This window comes from Mobula hypostoma, chromosome 13 (assembly GCF_963921235.1).
Source record: "Mobula hypostoma chromosome 13, sMobHyp1.1, whole genome shotgun sequence".
In the NCBI taxonomy this organism is placed as follows: Eukaryota; Metazoa; Chordata; class Chondrichthyes; order Myliobatiformes; family Myliobatidae; genus Mobula; species Mobula hypostoma.
In genome coordinates, this window is record NC_086109.1 from 95581627 (window position 1) to 95609433 (window position 27807).

The 27807-nt window shown below is 42.4% G+C and overlaps 1 protein-coding gene across 5 annotated transcripts; it reads left to right on the plus strand.

The window, feature by feature from the left end:
• Positions 1-1024: 1024 nt before the first annotated feature.
• On the plus strand, positions 1025-27807 carry tipin (timeless interacting protein). Of its 5 annotated transcripts, none has more exons than XM_063066241.1 (8): positions 1025-1067; positions 7850-8003; positions 11958-12051; positions 16328-16469; positions 18101-18223; positions 20756-20819; positions 24696-24896; positions 27455-27807. In XM_063066241.1, the coding sequence occupies exons 2-8, from the start codon at positions 7871-7873 to the stop codon at positions 27793-27795; spliced, it is 1098 nt and encodes a 365-aa protein (XP_062922311.1). In that variant the 5' UTR covers positions 1025-1067; positions 7850-7870; the 3' UTR covers positions 27796-27807. The 5 variants fall into 5 exon arrangements, with proteins under 5 accessions (XP_062922311.1, XP_062922314.1, XP_062922313.1 ...); XM_063066244.1 differs by having other exon boundaries at positions 16328-16403; XM_063066243.1 differs by having other exon boundaries at positions 11961-12051.

Below are 27807 nucleotides of genomic sequence, written 5' to 3' on the forward strand. Positions count from 1 at the left end.
CCATTGAGTCTGCTTCACCATTTCATCATGGCTGATTCATTTTCCCTCTCAGCCTCATTCTCCTGCCTTCTCCCTGTATCTGTTCATGCCCTGAGTTTAACTATTTTCTTTGTCCTCTAACATTACCTGTTACGCAGTTTATGATTTACTGTCTATTGGGCATTTCCTTCAGGTTTTACATATTCTTTTGCTTGTTTTATCCAACTTTCTTCATTCCCTTATCATGCAGATAGATCTTTTTTAATCATGCCACCGTTGCCCCACATCAAAATCCCATCAATCTTCCCTCTGTCCTTTCAGCAATCTAAAACCAGCTTGTTTTCTTATTTCAGAAAGTATCTTCCTGAAGCATTTCCTGTTTCCCATACTGTATGACCTTTTGAATTTTCCTGCAAATGCTGCTTTTCTCATTTTTATTGTAGGAGGCTTTTGCAGAACATTAAATTAGAAAGGCAAAAAAAAAAGCTAGAAATGACATAAAAACATAAAATGCCTGAAACATCCAGCAGGCCAGGGAACATCTGGAGAGAAGTAGAGTTACTGTCTCTGATCGAGCTGATGCAGATGTATATTTTTTTACACAAACAATAAAATGTAAGATAGAAAATTAATAATAAAGCGCGTGAAATATAAAGAATATCAGTAAATGAGCGGGAAGTTCTGACAGAAAATGAATCAAACTTGTCTTTGTGTAGGATGCCTCACCCCACATACCCAGTTTAACAACCGAGTTCCCCAGCAATTTAGTTTAAGAATTAAACTTCCCGCGCGTGACGTATGTCATGAGGAAGAGAAAAATAAAGGTTGATTGGCTTAAAGATCAGCGCGAATCAGTCCTAGGTTTATTATGAAACGTTCATTTCTATTGGATGTCTCCTACAGTAAAGACAGTCGGAGGCTCTGATTGACCCACTGTTTTTCCAGGTCTGAGCTTCTGATTGACTACTCTTGGCCATCGGATAGATTCTAAGTTTCTATTGGTTGCCTGTGATAGCCGGTTATCTGATTGGTTGGTGGTGGAACGCGCGCTTTGGTTGTCTGAGAGAAAGGTGAGGACGTGAGCCCGGGTAGGTGCTGAGGTGATTTATTGGGATAACGATCTGATTTCTGCTGTTTGAAACGCTGTGGTTTCCACTCTAAACCCCCTCTCACAAAAACACCTTTTACATTTGTTGTTTTTTAAAACTGAAAATTGTTGAAAAATCCGAGCCCGCGGCCCATGTAGGGGGCGAGGGGCGGCGAGACAGTGCGTGATGGGAGCGGGACGAGACAGTGTGTGATGGGAGGGGGCGGCGAGACAGTGCGTGATGGGAGAGGGACGAGACAGTGCGTGATGGGAGAGGGGGCGGCGAGACAGTGCGTGATGGGAGCGGGACGAGACAGTGCGTGATGGGAGCGGGACGAGACAGTGCGTGATGGGAGCAGGACGAGACAGTGCGTGATGGGAGGGACGAGACAGTGCGTGATGGGAGAGGGGGCGGCGAGACAGTGCGTGATGGGAGAGGGACGAGACAGTGCGTGATGGGAGAGGGACGAGACAGTGCGTGATGAGAGAGGGGGAGGCGAGACAGTGCGTGATGGGAGAGGGACGAGACAGTGTGTGATGGGAGAGGGACGAGACAGTGCGTGATGGGAGAGGGACGAGACAGTGCGTGATGGGAGAGGGACGAGACAGTGTGTGATGGGAGAGGGGATGGCGAGACAGTGCGTGATGGGAGAAGGGGCGGCGAGACTGCGTGATGGGAGAAGGGGCGGCGAGACTGCGTGATGGGAGAAGGGGCGGCGAGACAGTGCGTGATGGGAGAAGGGGCGGCGAGACAGTGCGTGATGGGAGAAGGGGCGGCGAGACAGTGCGTGATGGGAGAAGGGGCGGCGAGACAGTGCGTGATGGGAGAGGGACGAGACAGTGCGTGATGGGAGAGGGGGCGGCGAGACAGTGCGTGATGGGAGAAGGGGCGGCGAGAGTGCGTGATGGGAGAAGGGGCGGCGAGACAGTGCGTGATGGGAGAAGGGGCGGCGAGACAGTGCGTGATGGGAGAAGGGGCGGCGAGACAGTGCGTGATGGGAGAAGGGGCGGCGAGACAGTGCGTGATGGGAGAAGGGGCGGCGAGACAGTGCGTGATGGGAGAGGGGCGGCTTATGTAGGGGTCCGGAGAGGGTGGCAGAGACAATCTCTTCCCATATCTATTAAGCGTCTGTTTGCGAAACGAGAAACAGTTAATGTTTCAGGTAGAAGAACTTGGAATTCCCAGTTTCATTCTTTATCTTACTGACTTTGATTTTTTGTTTCTGACATCTTTAAGTATCCCTAATATACTTGTCTCTCCGCTTGGAGTAACTTTTATGTCATGCTTTGCGGTGCTAAACGACCAATTTCTCGTCATATGTCAGTGAAAATAAATTTCATTCTGAATCTTCTGCTTCTAGCCTAAGCTCGAGGAACAGCTCCTGATCTGTCTGGGCATAATGGAGTCTTTTGGACTTGACATCAAATTTCAGGTGTCTCAGAACAGGCCCTTTCTGCCCTAGGTCATCCATCTGTGATATTGCCTCAGTCTTTATTCCCTCTCCTCTAGCAAAGTCTGGCTTGCTTGTTGCTCTGTATTCTCAACTTTTGCATCCCTTTATTTGCCATCGTTTCAACAGAGACGTTCACTCTCCTGCTTCATGTTCTTGTTTTCTTAACTCCTCATCGCTCTGGTATCCTGCTGTTGTGACTTTAGCTCTTTTTTTGCACTACTTCAGACTGCAGTACAATCTGCACCATTCTGCTGTATTGCACTCACTGAGGATTTATTATTGGTTACTGTTTACTTTTTGCACTTCAGTCATGCAGCAGAAACAACATTCATCAAATATAAAGAATTGTATAACAATAAAGTTAGAGATTAAAGGGTAGATATAAAGTTATAGAACACTACAGCATAGAAACAGGCCCTTTGACTATCTAGTCTTCATCAAACTATTATTCTGCCTACTCCCAACCACCAGCCCTCTGTACCCCTCCCATTCATGTACCTATCCAAATTTCACTTAAATGTTCAAATGGAACCCGAATCCATCACCTCTGCTGGCAACATACACAAAATGCTAGAGGAACTCAGCAGGCCAGGCAGCGTCTATGGGAAAAAAGTACAGTCGACATTTCCGCTGAAATCCTTCAGCGGAAATGCTCCAGCATTTTGTGTGCACTGCTCAGATTTCCAGCATCTGCAGATTTTCTCTTGTACATCATGTGGTTTGGCTCCTGCTGGCAGCTTGTTCCATACTTGCACCAGCTCCGATATGGAATAAAATAGATAGATAGATATACTTTATTAATCCGGAGGGAAATTTGGTTTCGTTACAGCTGCACCAACCAAGAATAGAGCATAAATATAGCAATACAAAACCCCCCAACAATCAAACAACAAAATGCAAACTATGCCAGATGGAAAATAAGTCCAGGACCAGTCTATGTGCATAAATGTCAGCATGTGTTTACAATATAAAACACATTATAAAAGGTGGCTTCGTGTGCGTGACACCCTTCCTTTGTCCTCCCTGCCACTCGAAGCTAAGTTGTGTTTTCTCTTTTGCAGTGTGACAGAAGGATCTTTGATCTCAAAGGTCTCTCTTTCTACAAATGCTGACTGACCTGAGCGCCTCCAGCATTTTATGTCTTTATTTCAGGATTAATTTGTCTGTAGTTTGTCATAAAATGCTCGATGAGACAAGGTTTTCAGGGGAGACCAAGGTGGAATTGGGGCGGCGAGCTCTTTCTTGATCAGTGCAAAGACAATGGCTGGGGTGAGAGAGAGAATGTGGAGAGGCAGATACATCAGGGACATCTGAGAGACTATTTGATCGGCACATGGATGAAAGAAAAATGGAGGGCTATGCGGGAGGGAAGGGTTGGATTGATCTTGCAGTAGGTTAAAAGGTCAGCACAATATTGTGGGCTGGATGAGCTGTACTGTTCTGTGTTCTATAATGTGATAGAAAAAGATCCTTATAATGCTCATTCCTGTACTTGCTCTCTGAATGAGTGCTTTCTGTGTTTTTTTAAAATATTATTTATCCTATTGCCTTTGTGAAATTACCATTGAATTTTCTCTTTCAGGCATCACAGTAAATTTCCTTTAACTTTGACAGTTTACATTTTCATCCCATCCTACTGTACGTCTGGTTCTGTTGGCAATCACTTTCCTCTTGCTCTAATTCTCCAGCCAATGATGTTTCTTTGTGCTTACACTATCAAAGCCTTTCTTAATTATACTGTAAATGCCTCCAATAAATCTTTCCTTAACCAGTTCTTAGAATAATGCAGGCTTTTCTTTGGCCTAGTCACTGAACTGTCCTGACTATTCTCTGCACCTTCTGCAAAATGTATGGACAGTGCTGGCTGTGACCTGCACAGTGACAGAGTGATTAGAGCTGCTGCCTCGCAGATTTAAACTTGTGCTACGAGGAGCTTGCACGTTCTTGACACCACTTCGGTTCCTCTGTCTAGTGTCCACTGGTTTCCTTCCATATCCCAAAGATATGCGGGTTTGCCCTTCATTAATTTGTCCCCAGTGTGTTCGTGTGTGGTAGAATCTTGGGGGCTGCCTTGCTTATTGATGATCAGTATCTGCAGAGAAAATGTTATTTACCCAAGGAAGTGAAAAGGGGGGATTGAGGCTCTAACATTGAAAAGATTACTGTTAAAGAGGGTTTCCACTTCTGCCAAGTTACTGAGGTAGAAAAATTAACCCAGTGATGGCTTTGTATTTGAGATGTAGGTCTTAAATAGCTACGTAATTAAAAAACATAAATTTAAATATTTGTAAATTATGGATTCCTACCATATTTTAAAATTATTTATTGATTTCTTGATGTAATTGTGGCCAATAGCATGTTTGTTTACATTAACCAGGTTAAATTGAAGATGGAGTTGCATTCCTGTTGGCTGGTTTCCAAGTTTTCAAGGGGGGTTGCAGGGTGTCCTTACAGATGATCTGTGAAAACATCTGTTGTGTATAAATTTTAAAAATTGCATTTCAGTTCTTAAACTGCTTTGAAAAGGCTGTGTTTTATTTGAGTAAGGAACAAGATATTCAGATCACTTTTTTCATAATTTGTCTCTCTCCACCTTAAATATATCAAATGATCTGGCCTGTATCATTCTCAGGGGCAGTTAATGCCTGAGATTCAACACGATTTTTCCATTCCCCATTTTGGCTCCTTTCTTATCCCTTTTCTTCCTCACCTGGCCATCACCTCCCTCTGGTTCCCCTCCTCCTTTTTTTCCTGTATGGTCCACTGTCCTCTCCTATCAGATTCCTTCCTCATCTCTTTACCTCCTCCACCTATCACCTCCAGCTTCTCACTCCCTCCTTCTCCCACTTTCCCCTTCACCTACCAGCTTGTACTCCTTCCCCTCCACCCACCACCTTATTCTGGCTTCTGCCCTCTTCACTTCCAGTCCCGATAAAGGGTCTCGGCCCAAAATGTCAGCTGTTGATTCCCCTCCATAGATGAACACAAGAAAGTCTGCAGTTGCTGGAATTTGAAAGCAATACACATAAAACACTGGAGGTACTCAGCTGATCAGGCAGCATCTATGGAAATGAATAAACAGTTGATGTTTCAGGTCTAGACCCTCTATCAGGACCGCAAAGGAAGGGGGAAGAAGTCAGAATAAAAAGGTGGGGGAGGGGAAGAAGTATAGTTAGAAGGTGATAGGTGAAGCCAGGTGGGTAGAAAAGATAAAGGGTAGGTTGTGGGCATGCTCAGTTGGTAGAGGAAGCCTCGCAGTACGTTTCAGGTCATTCTCAGCATGACTTGGACAGTTTAGTAATTGATGCAAATGACGCATTTCCGTAAGACCATAAAACATAGGAGCAGAACTAAGCATTTGTCCCATCGATTTGCTCTGCCATTTCATCATGGCTGATCCTTTTTTCCCTTTCCTCAGCCCCACTCCCCGGCCTTCTCCCTATAACCTTTGATGCCGTGTCCAATCAAGAACCTATCAAGTGCGGCCTTAAATACACCAACGACCTGGCCTCTGCAGCTGCCTGTTGTAACAAATTCACCACCCTCTGACTGAAGAAACTTGTTGCATCTCTGTTTTAAATGGATGCTCCCCTATGCTGAGTATGTGCTCTCTTGTCCTAGACTGTCCCACCATGGGAAACATCTTTTCCACATCTACTGTGTCAAGGCTTTTCAACATTTAAAAGGTTTCAATGAGGTCCCCCTTCATCCTTCTAAATTCCAGCGAGTACAGACCCAGAGCCATCAGATGTTCCTCGTATGATGACCCTTTCATTCCCTGAATCATCCTTGTGAACCTCCACTGAACCCTGTCCAATGCCAGCACATTTTACTTAGATAAGAAGCCCCAAACTGTTCACAATACTCTAGGTGAGGCCTCACCAGTACCTTGTGTAGCTCGGCATCACATCCCTGCTCTTGTCTTCTAGACCTCTTGGAATGAATGCTTACACTGCATTTGTCTTCCTCATCACCGACCTGACCTGCAAGTTAACCTTTAGGGTGTCCTGCACAAGGACTCCCAAGTTCCTTTGATCTCAGATTTTTGGATTTTTCTCCCCGTTTAGAAAACAGTCTGCTTATTTATTTCTTCTACCAAAGGGCATGATCATGCATTTTCCAACATTGTATTTCATTTGCCACTTTCTTGCCCATTCTCTTAATCTGTCTAAGTCCTTCTGTAGCCTTCCTGTTTCCTCAACACTACCTGCCCCTCCACCAATCTTTGTATCATTTGCAAACTTGGCAACAAAGTCATCTATTCCATCATCTAAATCATTGACATACAAGATAAAATGGTCCCAACATCGACCCCTGTGGAATACCACTAATCACTGGCAGCCAACCAGGAAAGGATCCTTTTATTTCCACTGGATGCCTCTTACCAATCAACCAGTGCTCTAACCATGCTAGTAACTTTCCTCTGATATCTTTCCTGTAAATTTCCTATAATAATTTCACTGTATGTTTTGATGTACATGTGACAAATAAAGCTCATCTTTAATTGTTAACACATTGTTGAGGACCAAGAACTGATCGCTGAGGTACTTTGCTGGTTGAAAAACTGCTTTTTATGTGAGAGCAAATTTTCGATCCACATGAACACAATTCCTTCCATAATTTATGTATCAGCCTCTCGTGTGGCACCTTGTCAAATCCTTTTGGAAAATTTACATCAACAGATTCCCCTCTATCAGCTCTGCCTGTCACACCTTCAAATAATTAGTGCAGATTTGTCAAGCTTGATTTACCTTTCGTAAAAATCACATTGGCGAGGTTTGATTACAGTATGTTCAGCTTTTTAACAGTTGCATTGATTTGTTTTAGGGTATTATCACATTGCTTTAACAGTATATGAATACTGGGGTAAAGCCAACAAACTGATGAGATTTCAAAGAATATGAAGATCTAAAAATTTGAAGAGAATTGATAAGAATGTGGGGAGAATAAGAAACATGATTACCAGAAAAATAATACTGGAGCAGGTCAGGTCACCTATGGAGAAGAATTAAGAGCCGATGATTTGGGTTGAGGCCCCTCGTGAGTCCTGACCATCAGCACTTTATTCTTCTCCAAAGATGCTGCCTGACCTGCTGAGTCCTTCAGCATTTTATATGTGTTACTCGGGATTTCCAGCATCTACGGAGTCTCTTAGGATCAGTAGAATTGGTGTAAATAGGTGGTAATGACAACTTCAGAGGGAGATCAGGGTGGTACCCAAGGAGCAACCAGGCCAATGAGAGGTAACTGAAGTATTTGATTATGTGTTAGCATGTCTATGGTCTGTAACACTTTTCTTTTGACTTACCCACCTGGTTTTTGTTTTAAGTCGATAGGACAAGTTGCAGTGATGAGTGACCCTTTGGAAAATGGTTTGTTCGATATCCCTGACAATGAAGAGTTAGAAGATGAAATCTTTCCTCCCCTTCCTCCTCCAACATCACCTGGCCAACCGGGATATGGTGAAGGTTTCGCTGATGGTGGTGAGTCAGCTGTTTAAAATTGAACCAGAATCAGGTTTATTATCACCGGCATGTGACGTGAAAATTGTTAACTTAGCAGCAGCAGTTCAATGCAATACATAATATAGAAGAAAAAATAATAATAAATAAGTAAATCAATTACAGTATAGAATATATTTAAAAAATGCAAAAAACAGAAATACTGTATATTTAAAAAAAATGTGAGGTAATGTCAAAAGCTTCAATGTCCATTTAAAAATCGGATGGCAGAGGAGAAGAAGCTGTTCCTGAATCGCTGAGTGTGTGCCTTCAGGCTTCTGTATCTCCTGCCTGATGGTAACAGTGAGAAAAGGGCATGCCCTGGGCGCTGGACGTCCTTAATAATGGATTCTGCCTTTCTGAGACACTGTTCCCTGAAGATGTCCTGGGTACTTTGTAGGCTAGTACCCAAGGTGGAGCTGACTAGATTTACAACCTTCTGCAGCTTCTTTCGGTCCTGTGCAGTAGCCGCTCCCCCATACCAGTCAGTGATGCAGCCTGTCAGAATGTTCTCCATGGTACATCCGTAGAAGTTTTTGAGTGTATTTGTTGACATGCCAAATCTCTTCAAACTCCTAATGAAGTATAGTTCCTGTCTTGCCTTCTTTATAACTGCATCAGTATGTTGGGACCAGGTTAGATCCTCAGAAATCTTTGACACCCAGGAACTTGAAACTGCTCACTCTCTCCACTTCTGATCCCTCTATGAGGATTGGTATGTGTTCCTTCGTCTCACCCTTCCTGAATCAGCTCTTTCGTCTTACTGATGTTGAGTGTCAGGTTGTTGCTGCAGCACCACTTCACTAGTTGGCATATCTCACTCCTGTACGCCCTCTTGTCACCACCTGAGATTCTACCAACAATGGTTGTATCGTCAGCAAATTTACAGATAGTATTTGAGCTATGCCTAACCACACAGTCATGTATATACAGAGAGTAGAGCAGTGGGCTAAGCACATGCCCCTGAGGTGCGCTTAGTTAGGAGGATATGTTATCACCAATCCGCACAAGTTGTGGTCTTCTGGTTATGAAGTCGAGGATCCAATTGCAGAGGGAGGTACAGAGGCCCAGGTTCTGCAACTTCTCAATCAGGATTGTGGGAATGATGGTATTAAATGGGGAGCTATAGTCGATAAACAGCATCCTGATACAGGTGTCTGTGTTGTCCAGGTGGTCTAAAGTCGTGTGGAGAGCCATTGAGATTGTGTCTGCCGTTGATCTATTGTGGCGATAGGCAGACTGCAATGCGCCCAGGTGCTTGCTGAGGCAGGAGTTCAGTCTAGTCATGACCAACCTCTCAAAGCATTTCATCACTGTCGATGTGAGTGCTACCGGGCGATAGTCGTTAAGGCAGCTCACATTGTTCTTCTTTGGCACTGGTATAATTATTGCCTTTTTGAAGCAAGTGGAAACTTCCGCCCATAGCAGTGAGAGGTTGAAAATGTCCTTGAATACTACCGCTAGTTGGTTGGTACAGGTTTTCAGAGCCTTACCAGGTACTCCATCGGGACCTTCTGCCTTGCAAGGGTTCATTCTCTTTAAAGACAGCCTAACATCGGCCTCTGAGACAGAGATCACAGGGTCACCAGGTGCAGCAGAGATCTTCACAGCTGTAGCTGTGTTCTCCCTTTCAAAGCAAGCATAGAAGGTGGTGAGTTCATCTGGTAGTGAAGCATCGCTGCCATTCATGCTATTGGGTTTCGCTTTGTAGGAAGTAATGTCTTGCAGACCCTGCCAGAGTTGTAGTACATCTGATGTCGCCTCCAACCTCATTCGAAATTGTCCCTTCGCCCTTGAAATAGCCCTCCGCAAGTCATACCTGGTTTTCTGGTACAGGCCTGGGTTGCCAGACTTGAATGCCACAGATCCAGCCTTCAGCAGACGACGTACCTCCTGGTTCATCCACGGCTTTTGGTTTGGGAATGTACAGTGAGTCTTTGTAGGCACACACTCATCCACACAGGTTTTAATAAAGTCGGTAACAACTGCAGCATACTCACCCAGGTTCAAAGATGAATCCTTGAATACAGTCCAGTCCACCGATTCAAAGCAGTCCTGTAGGCACTCCTGTGCTTCCCTTGTCCATATCTTCTTGGTCCTCACTACTGGTGCTGCAGTCTTCAGTCTCTGCCTGTACTCAGGGAGTAGAAGTACAGCCAGGGAGTAATATTGAACTTGTAAATTAAATTTTAACAAATAAATAGCTTTATTTAATAACTAATACATTATATTAATTCTGAGTTCAGGTGAAATTTTCTGTGTTACCTTGTTTTTTAAAATATTTTATGTGGGTATTTGTGTTCTCCCAAAGTAACTTTTTCAAAGTCAAGTTTATTGTCCTATGCACAAGTATGTACTTATTTGCAACAGCATCACAGGTTCATAGCATATAAGCGGTATTCACAATAAAAAAACATAACTTAAACATAAATTATACACAATCTTTACAAGATGTAATAGAACGACAAAAATCCAGTACAATTTTAGTGCAAAAGTGATCAAAGTGATTATGGTGTTGCTAAACTGCAGCCAGTAGGGTTGTGCCGGTTGGTTTGAGAACAGACTGGTTCTTAGGCAGTTGCTGTTTTTGAACTTGGTTATGTGAGATTTCAGGCTTCTGTACTTCCTGTCTGATTGTAGCTGTGAGATGATGGCTTGGCCCGTAAGTGGGGATCCCGGATGGATGCTGCCTTCTTGAGGTAGAACCTCCATAACGATGGTGGGGCGTGATGTGCCTGTTGTGTTTTGGACAGAGTGCACTACTCTGCAGCTTCTTGTGTTCCTGCACATTTGAATTGCCATACCAAACCATGATGCAACCATTCATGACATTTTCAACAGTAAATCTGTAGAATTCTGTTAGAGTCTTCAGTGATAAGCTGAGCCTCCTTGATCTCAGTAAGGACACTGGTTCATTTTCATTGTGATTGTGCATTTATGTGCTGGACCCAGGACGGTCATCTGATACGTTAATGCCTAAGAATTTAAAGCAGCTGACTGCTTTGCTACTTCCCTGCAATGTAGACTGGCGTGTGTTCGTCATCCTTCCCCTTTCTTGAACAACACACACAAACTGATGGAGGAACTCAGCAGGTCAGGCAGCATTTATGGAGGAAAACAAACAGTTGATGTTTCAGGGCAATGGTGTGTGTGTTGCACAAGGTGTCCAGCATCTGCAGAATCTCTTATGTCCACTTGCTGAAATCAACAATCAGCTCTTTGGTTTGACTGACATTGAGTGAGAGGCTGTTTTTGTGGAACCACTCAACCAGGTGTCCTGTCTCGCTCTGGTAAGCTGATTCATCACCCCCACAGTGGTGTTATTGGTAAATTTGTCTATGGCATTGAAACTATGATTAGTGGCACAGAGTGGACTAGAACATCATTTGCTAACTGTGATGTTCGGTGGTCAAAGTTACCTGGTTGGTAGGCATATCTTGGGAACTTAATTATCATTCTGCACACTTATGAAAATTTTAAACTGATGTACGTGGTGGTGTCTGCCAGGCAATGCATATTTTGACATCAATTGAACAATATTCATTTGCAGTTGTGGGGCTTTGGGTGTTAGGTAAGGGTGTAAGGTGGCGGTGATGAGGAATCCTGGACAGAACCTAGTCTTAGCTGGAGAATTCTGATCTGCTTCTGCCTTTAGTTAAAAAAGAAGTTTACTTTTTCGAGCAGGTGGATGTCACCTTGTGTTCACAAACCTCTCCCGGTCCACACAGCAGTTCCGGAGTTCCCACTACCCACTTTTCCTCATGACCCTGCATGTTGCAACTGCATTGGCAAGATCTCACACTGTGAAGAACTTGCTAGTCCAGTGCCATAACTACTCAGCCGAACTACCCAGCACACTGATTCTGAATACTTAGACTGTAATAGATTATCAGCCACCTTATGTCGTTTTATTTGCATTGAATTTTGTTTCTTCAGAAGATGAAGCTCGACAAGAGGGAACTCAATCTAAGGAGCCTGTAGTACTCAGGAAAAGTGTAAGGAGGCCACAGCCGAAACTGGATGCTCAGCGGTAACTAAAGGTTTAAACTCTGTTAAAGTGGATGCTGTTGTCCATAATTAAAGCTATTCTCCAGGCAGCGCCTGGTACGACTGCAGCAGAACAAGTGCTTCAGGGACAGTTGAGACACATTCCCATGAGGAGCAAAGCAAGAATAAACACGTGCAGAGCTCCCTGGATGACAGAACTGGTACAGCGGGAGGTTGAGCAAAATAGTTTGCATATAGTTTGATTATTAAGAGTTAGAGGGAAGTGAGAACTAAATTAAGGGGTAAGTGTGTATGACAAACATAGCAGCCGATGTAGTTGGGAATCTAAAAGTGTTCTGTAAGGATATAATCCCTGGCAAAGTAGCCTGTTAAATGGAATCTTGTACATGGTTGGTGAGGACCGTGTAAAGGTAATAAATGTGTAGTTTGCACCTGTCTTCACTAGAGTAAGTGAAGGAGGTGGCTTTGACTGAGTTATTGGGGTACTGACCAGAATCTTTCAGTCCTCATTGATCATAGGAATAGTGTCAGAGAGCTGCAGAGTTTCAGTGTTTCTCCCTTCTTCACAGAATGAGCAAGGATAAACCTAGCAAATATTGGCCAGTCAGCTTAACCTCTGATGGGAAAGCTTTTAGAAACATCAATCCAAGACAGGAGTGATACTCACCTGGAGAAAAATGGAGTAATTAAGGAAAGCAGCACACTTTTTAACCAAGCAACACACGCATAATGCTGGAAGAACTCAGCAGGCCAGGCAGCATCTATGGAAAAGAGTAAACAGTCAACGTTTTAGGCCAAGACCCTTCATCAGGACTGAAAAGGAAGTGAGAAGTCAGAGCAAGAAGGTGGGAGGAGGGGGGAAGAAGTACAAAGAGGTAGGTGATGGGTGAAACGGGGGGGGTGGTGATGAAGTAAAGAGCTGTGTTGATAGGTGAAAGAGATTAAGGGCTGGAGAAGGGAGATTCTGATAGGAAAGGGTAGAAGACCATGGAAGAAAGGGAAGGGGGAGGTCCAGGGGAAGGTGATGGGCAGGTAAGGAGCTGAAGTGAGAGAGGGAAATGGGAATGGTGAAGGAGGGGCAGTTACTGGAAGTTTGAGAAGTCAGTGTTCATGCCATCAGGTTGGAGGCTACCCAGACAGAATATAAGGTGTTGCTCCTACAACCTGAGTGTGGCCTCTATATTCCTCTAGCATTTTGTGTGTGTTGCTTGGATTTCCGGCATCTGCAGATTTTCTTGACTTTGAGCTACATTTTTTAACCAACTTGATTGAATATTTTGTTAGGTAATGATTAAAGAGGATAACAGTTTTGAAGTGGAGTACTTTGCAGCTTCTAACAAACCGCATTAAGGAATTGGAACTGGTTGAATTCTAGATCATTTGGGAGGCTGAAGGGGATGATAGATAGGACAGAGAGTTAGTTACACCCAAGGTGCAAGACATAAGAAACTGGTGACAGTCAGGAAGGGGAAAAGTGTGAAGGTGCTAGTGCAGAGTACCCCTGTGGCTAGCCCCCTTAGCAACAGATATATCACTTTGGGTGCTGTCAGAGGGGATGACCCAATGGAGGAAAGTCGCAGGCACTGAGTCTACCTCTGTGACTCAGAACAGAAGAGGGGGAAATAGAGCCGTGCTGTGGTGTTGGAGGATTAGTTAGTAAAGGGAATGGACAGGAAGTTCTGTAGGCAAGAATGAGATTCTGGATGGTTTGTTACCTCCTGGGTGCCTGGGTCAGGGATATCTCGGATCGAGTCCTTGGCGTTCTTAAGTGGGAGAGTGAACAGCCAGAAGTCGTGGTCCATGTAGGTACCAATGACACGGGTTGGACAAGTGATGATGTTGTTCATAGGGAGCTAGGTGCTAAGTTAAAGGGCAGGATCTCTAGGGTTGTGATGTCAGGATTGCTACCCGTGCCACGTATCAGTGAGGCCAGAACTAGGAAGATTATACAGTTTAATACATGGCTAAGCAGTAGGTGTAGAAGTGCTCTCTTCCGGCGAAGGTGGGACCTGTACAGAAGGGACAGCTTGCACCTGAACTGGAGGTGGGGGGCCAATACCCTAGCAGGAAGGTTTGTTAATGCTGCATGGTGGGGTTTAAATGGGAACCAGAGTGCCAGAACAGTTAGTGGAGAGGTTGTGAAGACATGTTAGTAAGACCTCAAAGTCAGGAATCAAAAGGTTGAGACTAGTGCCCTGAGCTGCGTATATCTCAATGCAAGAATTATCGTAGAAAAGGCAGGTAATAGTGTGGAAGGCAATGTGTAGTGAGGAGAGGCTTTTGATAGGGCAAGGTGCAGTCAACAGGATGAATTGCAACATCAAAGGTGGACAGAATCGAAAAGGTGAATACAGCTGAAGGTCACAGCTGTGAGCTTAATGTCCAAGGATACACATTGTATTGAAAGGACAGGCTGGAAGGCAGAGGTGTCGGTAAAAAATGAAATCAAATTATTAGAGAAAGGTGACATGGGGTTGGAAGGTGCTGATTCATTGTGGATAGGACTAAGGAACTGCTAGGGTAAAAAGACTCTGATGGGAGTTGTATACAGACTCCCAAACATTAGTAAGGATGTGGCCTACAAATTACAACAGGTGATAGAAAATGCATGGCAAAAAGGGCGATGTTGCAATAGTCACAAACAAGAAAAAATCTGCAGTGGCTGGAAATCCAAGCAACACAGACAAAATGCTGGAGGAACTCAGCAGGCCAGGCAGCATCTATGGAAAAACAGTACAGTTGACGTTCCTGCCAAAGGGTCTTAGCCCGAAACGTCGACTGTACTTTTTTCCATAGATGCTGCCTGGCCTGCTGAGTTCCTCCAGCATTTTGTATGTATTGAATGTTACAATAGTCATGTAGGACTTCAATGTGCAGGTAGAATGGGAAAATCAGGTTGGTACTGGATTCCAAGTGGGGGAATTTCTAGATGCCTACAAGATGGCTTTTTAGAGCAGCTCATGGTTGAACCCACTAGGGGATCAGCTATTCTGGATTGGGTGTTGTGCAATGAACCAGAATTGATTAGGGAGCTGAAGGTAAAAGAATCTTTAGGGCCATGTGATCATAATATGATTGAATTCACCCCGAAATTTGAGAAGCTAAAGTCAGATGTATCAATAATACAATGGAGTAAAGGGAATTACAGAGGCATGAGAGAGGAGTTGGCCAGAATTCAATGGAAAAGAGCACTGGCAGAGATGACGGCAGAGCAGCAATAGCTGGAATTTCTGGAAGCAATTCAGAAGACACAGGATATATACATACCAAAGAGGAAGAAGTATTCTAAAGGAAAGATGACACAACCATGGCTAACAAAAGAGGTCAAAGTTAACATTAAAAAGCTAAAGAAAGGCTATATAATAGAATAAAAATTAGTGGGAAGTTAGAGAATTGGGAAGCTTCAACAGAAGGCAACTAAAGAAAGTCATTAAGAAAGTAAAGATGGAATTTGAAAGTAAGCTCAACAATAATATTAAAGAGGATTCCAAAGGTTTCTTCAGATACATAGGGTGTAAAAGAGGTGAGAGTGGATATCGGACTGCTGGAAGATGATGCTGGAGAGGTAGCAACGGGGGACTATATTTAAAGCCGAAGTTGATAGATTCTTGATTGATGAGGGCATGAAGGGATGTGGAGAGAAGGCAGGACATTGAGGCTGAAAGGAAAATTGGATCAGCCATGATCCAGCGGCAGCAGACTCAGTGAGCCAAATGTCCTAATTCTGCTCGTGTATCTTATGGTCTTAATTGGTCATTGTCAATTGTCTCATAATTAGGCTAGGATTAAATCGGGGGATAGCTGGGTGGCGTGGCTTGAAGGGCCGGAAGGGCCTATTATGCGCTGTATCTTAATAAGTAAATAAATGCTTATCAGCAAAGTTAAAGCATGTAGCATAAAGGGTTATTAATACCATGGATTAAAAAATTGGCTAACAAAGAACAGAAGGTTACGGTGACTACAGGGACACAAGAAAATAGGAGCAGGAGTAGGCTGCAAGGCCCCTGAAACTTGCCCCAACATTCCATATAATCGTTGTTAACCTATAATGGCCTCAGAACAAACTTAAGCTGCTGGGCAGATCTCTACAGATGTGGTTTGACCTGCTGAGTTCCTGTAGTAGCTTATTTTTTTCCCTCTAGTCTTCAGTATCTTCAGTTCCTTGTGTCATTGTATAAATCCCACTGCTGCCCATATGGGATTTGAATTGAAGTCTCTGGATTACTAGTTCAGGATCTGAACCATTGTACTCAGAAGCAGCGGAGTTTTACTAAATATTGTTTGTTTTTGTATCAAAGGTTGACTTCAGATCGAGGATTACCAGCTTTACGAAACTTGTTCGATGGTGTCCGATTCAAAGGTAAAGGACACGAGGTAAGCCAGGGAAACAGACAACCACCCTGCTGGAACTCGCTCAAAAATCAGCTGCCCATGTTGAAGGTCAGATCATTTCACTCACTGCTTGTACTTGCTGGCCTCTGTCAAAAGGAATAACGGGGTGATGTCCATGGGCTTGTGAACCATTCAGAAATCCAATAGTGGAGGGGAAGAAGCTGTTCCTAAATTGTTGAGTATTCAGGCTCCTGTACCACATCCTTGACAGTAGTCATGGGAAGAGGGCATGTCCTGGCTGGTGAGGAGCCTTAGTGATGGTGATGTAATCTCGATGTACCACCACTTGAAGATGACCTTGACGGTGAGGAGCCCAGGATGATTGCCAGTTGTCATCTGGGCTCAAAACTATGGAATCTGGGTCCTACACCTTTTCACTTTGATTTTTCCCTCCCCTTATTTAAGGGGCTCTACTTTCCACCTGGCCTTTGCTCATCTGTATATTTCTATATGTGGCTGTCTGTCAATTTGATAGTGCAGCTATGAAGATCTTGCAGTTTTCCACTTTAAAGGTGTTATATAAATATACATTGCCATTCTGCCCCATGTCTTAACAGGTCCTGGTTAGAAAACTGTTTTGCATCAATGTGACATTTAATTACCCAGTGAACAAAGTTGCTGATGTATTTACATTTATATTGTGTAGCAGTTTAATAATAAAACAATTGGCTCCAATAGGAAAGTTCACAGGATAAGTAAGCCAAACTAAACATAAACAAGGATGTTGCCAGGACAGGAGGGCCTGAGTTTAGAAGGGGAGGTTGGTCTGGAGAAGATAAATCTCCGAGTTGTATACTGCATACATACTTTGTTAATAGATGAACCTTCTACACTTGGTCTTTGTTTCTTGAAATATGGACGATCTTATAGGAATATCTAAAATTATGAGATAAGGTGAATGGTAAGGCAAGTCTTTTCCCAGTGTAAGGAAGTCCAGAACTAGGGTAAGAGGAGAAAGGGGCCTGAGGGGCAATATTTTCAAGCGGAGGGTGGTGAGTCTTTGCATGAGCTGCCAGAGGAAGTGGTGAGGCAGGTACATTAGTATCATTGAAGAATTATTTGGACAAGTGATTGGAACGAGCTAGGTGGGCACTAGTCAGCATCGACATTCAGTATATTTAAAACAGGTTGGTAGGCTCTTAATTAGTAAGGGTGTCAAAAGGTTACGGAGAGAAGGCAGGAGAATTGGGGTTGAGAGGAATAATAAGTCAGCCATCATGGAATGGTGGAGCAGACTTGATTGGCCGAATGGCCTAACTTTGCTCCTATGTCTTATGGACTGGTTGTTCTTAAGGGCCTGTGCCCCTGTTGTATTGGGTCTGTGACTCTGGAAAAGTTGTGTGCTTGACTTCTTTGTATTGTTCATCTTATGGTGGACAAGCTCAATGGACCCTATAATTCACTGCACCTGGTCCACTTTGGTTCATAGTGGTCGAACCATCATCAAAAAATGACGCTTTGATGGACATGTTAACTAACTTCAAATGGTTCATGCAATATGATCTATTTGCAAAGCAAGTGTAATATTACACTTTTAAGCACTCTTAACTATTACCTAAGTACTTGATACTGATGGACATGCAAGATAATTTTGTCAGACATTTCTCAAGAATTCCAGCCAGGTTTTGAGCAAACATTTAAATTAATTTTATTCTGTTTTTTACCTCCTTTGTGTTAAGAATGAAGACGTGAAGACTCTGCTGTGGCACATGGAACATTGGGCTCACAGGCTGTACCCCAAATTACAATTTGAAGAGTTTGTTGCAAAAGTGGAAGCCTTGGGTGGTAAAAAGGAAGTTCAGGTAACCTTTTCTGTTGTATTACCTTGAGTTTTCCTGCTGCTGTGTGTAAGGTGTGTGTACTTTATCCCCATGACTCTGTGGGTTTCCTCTCACATTCAGAAGACATACCGGTTAGTAGGTAATTGGCCACATGGGTATAATTGGGTTGTGCAGGCTCATTGGCTGGAAGGGCCTGTTACTATGCTGTATGTTTAAATAAATTCTTTTCCATTCTGAAACAGGGTGGATTTGAGTCAAAAATATTTTTTGAAGCAGTTGACAGCAATTTAAAAATTAATTTGACACCAAATGGATGAAGTTGCGGCAGTAGTTATTCATACGATTACATCTATTCTTGGATTGTGTATAGTTACTGATGGTTAGAGAGTGGTAGAATTGTTTCTATGGCAACCATTACACAACAGAGACTGAACCTCTGTTAGCAGCAGAAGGATAAATTGATGTCAATATTTGCAGGCTCAGGCTCCAATCAGAAAGTGGTGGCATTAGATGCCATTTCGAGACCTGAGCTCAGATCCTGGCATGCTGCTTCACAGCAGTGCAGAGGGAGAGCTGCACTGTCAGAGAGGTGGACTTGAGACTGGCATTACAGGATCTGTTTTCATGCAGATATTGAAGAAAAGCAGAGAAGTTACTTAGCTGAATTTTATCTTTCACATAATATCACTACAATTTATTATTTAATCTTTATTACATTGCCTTGTCTGGAAACCTGCTGAGAATAAGTAATTGTTTCCTCTTTAACAGTAATAACATTTCAAAAAGGGTTTGACCAGAAGCATTAACTCTATTTCACTCTCCACAGATGCTACTTGACCTGCTGAGTGTTTTCAGGATTCTGTTTTTATAAGACCATAAGACACGGGAGTAGAATTAGGCCATTTGGCCCATCGAGTCTGCTCCGCCATTCGATCACGGCTGATTCGTTTTTCCCCTCCTCAGTTCCACTCCCCAGCCTTCTCCCCGTAACCTTTAACGCCATGTCCAATCAAGAACCTATCAAGCACCTATCAAGCTTTGCCTTAAATTCACCCAACAACCTGGCCTCCACAGCTGCCTGTGGTAACAAATTCCACAAATTCACCCACCCTTTGGCTAAAGAAGTTTCTCTACATCTCTGTTTTAAATGGGCACCCCTCTATCCTGAGGCTGTGCCCTCTTGTCCTAGACTCTCTCACCTTGGGAACATTCTTTCCACATCTACTTAACAATTCATATTTAATTTCAGGCCACTGCAGTAATCGCCTGTGAGTAATTAGAGTGGCTATAATTTGCTTGTTTGCTTTTTTATTCACTTGCATACACTTAGTGGCCACTTTGAGCTAGGTATTGCCCGTATGTAATAAAGAGGCCACCGAGTTTGTGGTCTTCTACTGCTGTAGCCCATCCACTTCAAGGTTCGACATGTCCATTCAGAGATGCTCTTCCTCACACTGCTGTTGTAACACATGGTTATATGAATTACTGTCATCTTCCTGTCCACTTGAACCAGGTTGGCCATTCTCCACTGACCTTTCCCTTTAACGAAGTGTTTTTGGCCACTGAGTGTATGTCTTGACATCAGGTTTCATTGGAAGTAACTCGTTGAACCTCATTAACAAACGTTCCTTTAACCTGTGTTTATTTTGGAGCTGCTGTCTTGTTCAGTTTCCTCCTCCTGGTATGGTGCTGAATATGAGTGATATGACAGTTAATGTTTCAAACTAATGATCTTTCATCAGAATCTATGAAAGGTTAACCTGAAATATTAACTCTGTTTCTCTGCACAAATGCTGCCCGACTTGCTGAGTGTCTCCTGGATTGATTTCTAATATTTGTATATGTTACGTTTGTAGAATGTAGTGGAGCCTCCATGTCCTTGTTGGTCTGTACACTTTCTGTGTGATTGTGTACCAACACTCCTACAAACAACTTCTGAGTGTTATTTGTCCATAAACCTTGTACTCTGTTTTTATGCTTTAGTTAATAGCTTTCTGTCAGCATTTATCTCTTTCACTTGTTATGTCAATATTCCCCATTTATTTTCACCAGCTAAATTGCCATAACTTACAGAAGATGCCACTTTTCCCCATCTATTGTTATTTGGCAGTTATCTTGTACATCATTTCGGATTCCTCACTAGAATCTTGATAGGATTGCAAATGTGATTAACAAATCTCAGTGCAGCAACCAGCTAGTGTTTGTTGTTTGGCCTTCAGCTATGAAATGCATTTGCACACGACACCCGAGATCTTCAAACATTATTCTTCAGATGCTCAGTGAAAAATTCCCAACTCTCAAACCACAAAATGGCCCCTGCTTTTCATTAAGCTTTTAATTTTCATAAAGAATGGATGATATGACATACATATGTGTAACATTAAGCAATCTAGTCCCCAGGAACGGGTCTTGTATTTGTCTATTTTTATTTGTATAATGATGGTGTTTCTTCAGTTGAATGTAGGTTGGCATCTTCTGGAGAAGAGGTGGGTCATTAATAATTTCAGGCCAAGTAACTTGCAACATTTTGTCACTATCAAATTTTCATTTCAGACCTGTTTGAAAAAAATTCGTCTTGATATTCCCCTCACTACTGAAGACTTTACTTCCAATGAAGGTAGGTGCTTTTTTCCTGATTATTTTGCTTTCTGATAAGCAAACAATAATACTTCAGTTTGGAGGTTGTTTCAGAGAAAGTTAGGCCTTGAGTCAGTTGTGTCTGATAATTCTGATGTTTTATCTAGTTCACTAATATCTGTATAATTCTCAAATTTGCTTCAGAGTATAAAAACTCAATGTCTACAAGTCAGTTTTGGGGAGTTGGTAATGGGGAAGGATTTGGCTAATAAAGATGAAAGAGATTAGCTTTATTTGTTACATAAACATTGAAACGTACAGTGAAATGAACTGTTTGAATCAACGACCAACACAACCTGTAGATGTATTAGTTGGAATTATTCCTGCTTTATTAACTGCAGATGAGTAGTGGTTCCAGATGGCCAAGCTTGCAGTGGCTGAGTCATGTGCTGCTTTGTTCACGCTGACTTTAGTGGTGTCATGTAATTTCCTTTGTTGAATAAGTGAAGTTATTGGACTGACCTTACAGCATCAGACACAAAAGTGTGCTTGTTGAACCATACCCTCGAGTTATATTACATGAGGTCATACAATCTTTGTGCAGGATTAAACAAGAGAATAAATTTCTCTCTTTTTCCCTCCACATTCCCGACCAGTAAGGATAGGATTCCCCGAAGGATATCAGTGAACTAAATGGGTTGGTGCAACAATCCGGTGATTTCAGATTTAATGTCATTAATAGTGGGCTTTTAATCTAGATTTACTATCTTGAATTTAAATGCTGGGTTCAGACTAATGGTTCAGTCTCTGAATACTAGTCCGGTGACTTAACCACCTCAGTACTGCATCTCTCTGTACTCATTAGTGTCGCACCAGGCATGCAGGTTCTGAGATCAGGACATTTCCACTGTATCAGTTCAAATCGCTCATCCAGGAAAGTCTTACCTGAAGTTATTTGTGTGTTGACTCAAGGGGGTTAGCATACAGGGGTTTTTCCAAGGTGGGTGTGTACAGCAGATCTGATCTCTGTGCAAGTGGCAGCATGGAAATGGGTGGTTAGCGCGAAACATGATATTTATCCTTGTGCTTATATGAGCAAATCTTTTATTTCCCTTTCCTGACCTTTAAATATTGATGGTGATTCTTGCTTCAATCACCATTTCTAATCGAGGATTCCAGTCTTGCAGCTGAAAAAGTCTGAATTCGAAATCGGCTGCATAAACTGCTGACAGCAGTACAAAACTTGCACCATCCAGAGCTGGCTTAGGCCAGTACAGCGAGCATCTGTCAACATGGTCTTCTGCAGTATAATTTGTCACAAGGTTAAGTAGCGAGGAATGATGGACAGTTGGTAGAGCAAAGAAAAGGGAAAACTCATCAGTTTATGCCATCACCCACTAACTCAACTGGCTATCAAAATATTTCTTGAATTCAAAAACAAAGATTAAAAATGCATAAATATTTGGTGTTCTAATTTCTAAATGACCTTATGCTTTTTGCTGTTCGTCTCCTTCAAAAACAAATAATCTGCTTCTTTCAGTTGATAAAACAAGGTCAAACAAGCACAAGCTGAGACTTGTGTTTTATGCAGAAATTCTGACACTGCTGAGAATTCCCCATAGACTCAGAACCATTGTTTCTTCTGCCCTCTGCCTAAGCCTTGTTACGTGAACTCTTTCCAAAATGGTCCCACTTTCCCACACTGGCCACGAGTAGTACCAGAATATTGGAAGGTAGTAAATTAATTCCTTTGTTCAAGAAGGATTGAGAGGAGATTTGATAGGGGTATACAAAATTATGAGGTGTAGATAGGGTAAATGCAAGCAGGCTTTTTCCACTGAGGTTGAATGGGACTATAACCAGTGGTCATAGGTTAAGGGTCAAGGGTGAAAGGTAAAAAGTTTAAGGGGAACATGAGGGGAAACATCACTTAAAGAGTGCGGAATGGGATACCAGCACAAGTGGTGCACGTGAGCGCGATTTCAATGTTTAAGAGAAATTTAGATAGGAGGTACATGGATGGTAGTGGTATGGAGGGCTACAGTCCCATGCAGGTCGATGTAAGCAGTTTAAATGGTTTCAGCATGAATAGATGGGCCAAAGGTCCTGTTTCTGCACTCTACTTCTCGATGACTCTATAATAGGGGTAATCCTGGGAAGTTACAGTCCAGAGAGTGTTGTGTCAGTGGTGGGCAAACTGTTGGAGAGGTTTCTTAGAGACGGGATTTACAAGCATTTGGAGAAGTGTTGTCTGCGTAGGGATAGTCAGCATGAGGTTGTGAGGGGAAGATCATGCCTCATGAACCTGATTGAATTGTTGAGGATGTGATAAAGCACATTGATGAAGGTAGAACAGTCGATGTAGTGTATATGGAATTTGGAAAAGTATTTAACAAGGCATGGTAGGCTCATTCAGAAAGTCAGGATGCATGGGATTCAGGGAAACATGACCTTGTGGATTCAGAATTAGCTTGCCCGCAAGGCAGAGGAGGGAGTGGGTGAAGTGTATTCTGCCTGGAGGTTGGTGAACAGTGGTGTTCCACAGGAATCTTTTCTGGGACCACTGCTCATTGTGATTTTTATAAATGATTTGAATGACAAGTCGAAGATTAGGTTAGTAAGTCTGCAGAATACATGATGGTGGGTGATAGTGTGGAGGATACAAGGGGAAATTAGCAGGTCACAGAGCTGGGCTGAGAGGTGGAAGATGGGGTTCAATCCAGAAAAAGTGTGAAGTGATTCAGTTTGGAAGGTCAAACTTGGAGGCAGAGTACAGGGTTAATGGCAGTATTCTTAGAAGTGTGGAAGAACAGATGGATTTTGGGGTCCAGGTCCATAACATCCCTCAAAGTTGATAGGCTTGTTAACAAGGTCTATGGTGTGTTAGCCTCCTCTAGTTGGGAGATTGAATTCAAAAGCTGCAAGGTAATGCTGCAACTCTATAAAATTCAGATTAGTTCTGGTTGCCTCATTATAGGAAGGATGTGGAACCTTTAGAGAGGGTGCAGAGGAGATTTACTAAGATGCAGCCTAAATTAGAGAGCATGTCTTATGAGGAAAGGTTGAGTGAGCTAGGACTTTTGTCTTTGGAGTGAAGGAGGATGAGAGATAACTCGATATGGGGTGTGTAAGATGATAAGAGGCATTGATTGAATGGACAGCCAACACCTTTTTTCCTAGGGTGGAAATGTGAGAGGGCATAATTTTAAGATGATTGGCGGGAAGTATAGGGGGATGTCAGAATCTACACAGTGGTGTGTGTGTGTGGAATGCATAGTCGTGGTTAGTGGTAGAAACAGTATGTTAGGGACATTTAAGAGACTCCTAGATAATTACATGGATGAAAGAAAAATGGAGGCCTATGTGGGAGGGAAGGATTAGATTGATCTTAGTATAGATTAAAAGGTTGGTATAATACCATGGGGCGAAAGGCCTGTAGTATGCTCTACTGTTTGTACACAGAGGTGAGCTGACATCAATTCATTAATTTTAAAATACTGTCTCTGCTCTAGAATTTGGAGGGATCCATTACTATATAACTAAACTCTACAGAAACCTTTGTTCTGGAATCATCAGCAAGCCCTATTATCTCGTGAGGGGAGTTATTGTGTAAATCCTGGAATTACTGTGGGCTTTTTGGTCAGAATGCATCACTAAGTCAGTGCTGTCCTAGTACATTTAAACACGTTCTTGATTTTTGCCTTTCCTTTTATTGCACAAGGTACCAAACTGCAGTGGGAAATGTGAGGAGACTTTTTGATAATATATCAGATGAACAGTAAATTAGACTCTCATTATGACAAAATTGATTAAACATCCAGAGACTCATGCATGCTCTTGGAAAATTAACTTGAGAATTGTGATAAATTGATCCAAGCAAAAGTCTCCTGCTGACACAAATTATTTGCATTTACAGCTGTGGAGAATGAAGATGTGCTCCAAGTTGATAATTCTGAAACTTCATTCAACGAAATGCCTAGCCAACCGGTTTCAACATCAACTCCTTGCCCCAGCACACTGTCGGAGGAACAACGGCTTCGGATTGAAAGGAATAAACAGCTTGCACTTGAGAAACGACAAGCAAGACTTCAGTTGGCTAATCAAACCCCCTCCAATGGTGATTATTAAGTGCTCCTTAAAATGAATTTACTGCAGGCAACTGTTTGATTTTTGTACTAAAGGAAATTGAAGTACAGTAACCTGGCTGTACTGAAGGCAACAATGAGATTTACTTTTATCTTCCTTCTCTGAAGGAGGATTCAATCATGGAGGAATTGGAATTTAACAGCCAGTGTGTTTTCTTATCACTTGTTCTATTACACAGTGATTACGTGGGTGCTGGAATACAGTGTTCTGGTCAAATGTGGTTCCTACTGATAGGGCTTATGAAGTTGTCTGATATCTTGCATTAATTTGTAGAGCAAAGGTACTTGGGTCCTAATTTGAGATCTATAACTGCTTTTCAAAAGCTCTGCTGCCCCACCACATGCATTGCTTAATTTCAAATGAGGAGACTGCTTAATAATTCTAAAAACTGTTACTTTAATTTTAAACCATGTTCAATGTCAAACACGTTTGATGTTACAGATACACTCAGTGGCCACTTTATTAGGTACCTCCTGTGTGTCTCTAATCTTTTTTTCACTTTAGCCCGCCCCCTTCAAGGTTCAATGTGTTCTGTGTTCAGAGATGCTCTTCTGCACACCACTGTTGTGGTTATTTGAGTTACTGTCACCTTCCTGTCAGCTTGAATCAGTCTGGCTGTTCTCCTCTGACCTCTCGCATTAACAAGGCATTTTCACCCACTCACTGGATGTTTTCTTTTCCGCACCATTCTCTATAAACTCGAGGTTAATGTGTGAGAAATCCCAGATCAGCTGTTTCTGAGATACTTCAACCTCCCTGTCTGACACTAACAATCATTACAGATTGTGACAATATTTAAAAGAGAGCATTCTATTCTGGATTATTTTAAACAAAATGTTGGAGGAACTCAGCAAGTCAGGCATCATCAATGGAAATGAATAGATAGTTGACATTTTGGGCTGAGACCTTTCTTCAGGACTGAAAAGGATATTCTTAAACATCACAAAGTTTGAATTTAAAGTTTTGAACATCCAGTCATTCCCTCAATTTGTGCAGATTTCAATATACACGTGATAATTTGTTACTATCAGTAAACCCTTCATCATCTTCTGTACAACTAAATGTGATATTGTCCATTTTGGCAGGAAAACTGCAGAGTGAGGATCTGGATGTCCCAATGCATAATTCACAAAAGACCAATACAGATATACCAATTAATGTGAAAGTTGATAATTTTTTTTACATGAGGGTTTGGCAGATGGAGTTCAATTTTGAAAAATATGAACTGATTCACTTTGAAAGATTGAACTTGAAACCACAGTACAAGGTTAATGGTAGGATTCTTAGCAGCGTGGAGGAACAGAGGTATTTTGGGATCTAAGTCCATAGATCCTTCATAGTTGCCATGCAAGTTGATGGGGTGGTTCTGGTGTGTTGGCCTTCATTAGTCAGGAGATTGTGTCCAAGAGCCACATGGTGATGTTGCAGCTCTATAAAACCCTGGTTAGATCATACTTGGGAGCATTGTGAGTATTCTGTTTGCCTTATTACGGGAAGGATTTGGAAGGTTTAGAGAAGGTGCAAGGTCCAGGATGCTGCCTTGATTAGCAATCATGTCTTACAAGGACAGTTTGAGTAAGCTAAGTTGTTTTTCTTTTTGGAGCAAAGGAGAATGAGGGGTGATTTTATAGAGGTGTAGAAAGTGTGGACAGCCAAGGACTTCTTTCCAGAGGGTGACAATAGCTGACAGCAGAAGACATCCTTTTAAGGCGAGTGCAGGAAAGTTTAGGGGAGAGGTCAGAGGTAGTTTTTTTTTTAAACTAAGTGGTATGTGCATGGAATGCACTGCCAGAGATGGTGGTGGTAGAGGCAAATACATTAGGGACATTTTAGAAAGACACATAGATTAAGAAAATGGAGGGTTATGGGCAGTGTAGAAAGGAAGGATTAGATTGTGGGTTGAAGTATACTGTACTGTTCTATGTTCTAAAAGGAAAGTTGTTCCAGTTAAATAGACCATTGGTAAGATCACAGCTGAAACTCAGGACATGGAAATGGCCTCATTATTTAAGAAGAACATTAATATATTGGAAGCAGTTTGGAGGTTTACTGGGCTGTGTTGTCTTCTGAGGGCAATTAGAACAGACCAGGCTTGGATTTGCTCAAATTCAGAAGAGTGAAAGGGGACAAATGAAGTGTACATGATCCTTAGGGGTTCTGAAAGGGTTGAGGTGAAGATGTTTCTTTTTGCAGTGTAATTTATAATTGGTTCTTTCTAACAAATCTCTTTTGTTAAACAATTGGCTAGCTAAGTTTGGTCTTATTGAATGGTGAAATCTCTGTGTTGGTCCTAATCTAGATGTCTAAATACCAAGGGGATTGGAGGTGAATTCTTTTGGCCAAAAATAACTTTCTCTTACTGAACTTAAATATTCAAGATATAGTAATCTATTAACAATTGTGCTTTAAGAGTGACAGTGCTCAACAGAAACATTTCTCAGCTGAGAACAAATATCATGCTCAATCTCAGTCATTGGAACTAATAATTGCCTGCAGACTTCATGAATGTGTTTGCCTCTTGTATTTCAGATCATGGAGATTCCCAGTGCTCGAGTCAGCCCATGATGGCAAATGGAAATAAGATGGTGTTTGATCCTGATACGTTTGAAGATGAAAATGTAAAAACTATAACTGTACCTTCTGAGCAACTTAGTGAATCACAACTCCCAACAGAAGTCACTCTTGTAGAAACTCCAAAAGACTCTGAAGAGATGAACAAAACAATTGACTCTATTGAACCAGCAGACAATTCTGAAGCCACGGAGGGCACTTGTCCCATACTCATTCCTGAGACAGCACCAGAAGTGAAGAAAGTGAACATGGAGACAGAGATTTCCTGTTCAGGAGCTGGAAACCTCTACAATGTGTGATTAAATGTGAAA

Coding starts and splice junctions, on each gene's coding strand:
- tipin (XM_063066241.1), top strand. CDS start 7,871: ATGAGTGACCCTTTGGAAAATGGTTTGTTCGATATCCCTGACAATGAA. Junction 16,470..18,100: donor ATCAGCTGCCCATGTTGAAG/GTCAGATCATTT, acceptor CTTTGTGTTAAG/AATGAAGACGTGAAGACTCT. Junction 18,224..20,755: donor GTGGTAAAAAGGAAGTTCAG/GTAACCTTTTCT, acceptor TTTTCATTTCAG/ACCTGTTTGAAAAAAATTCG.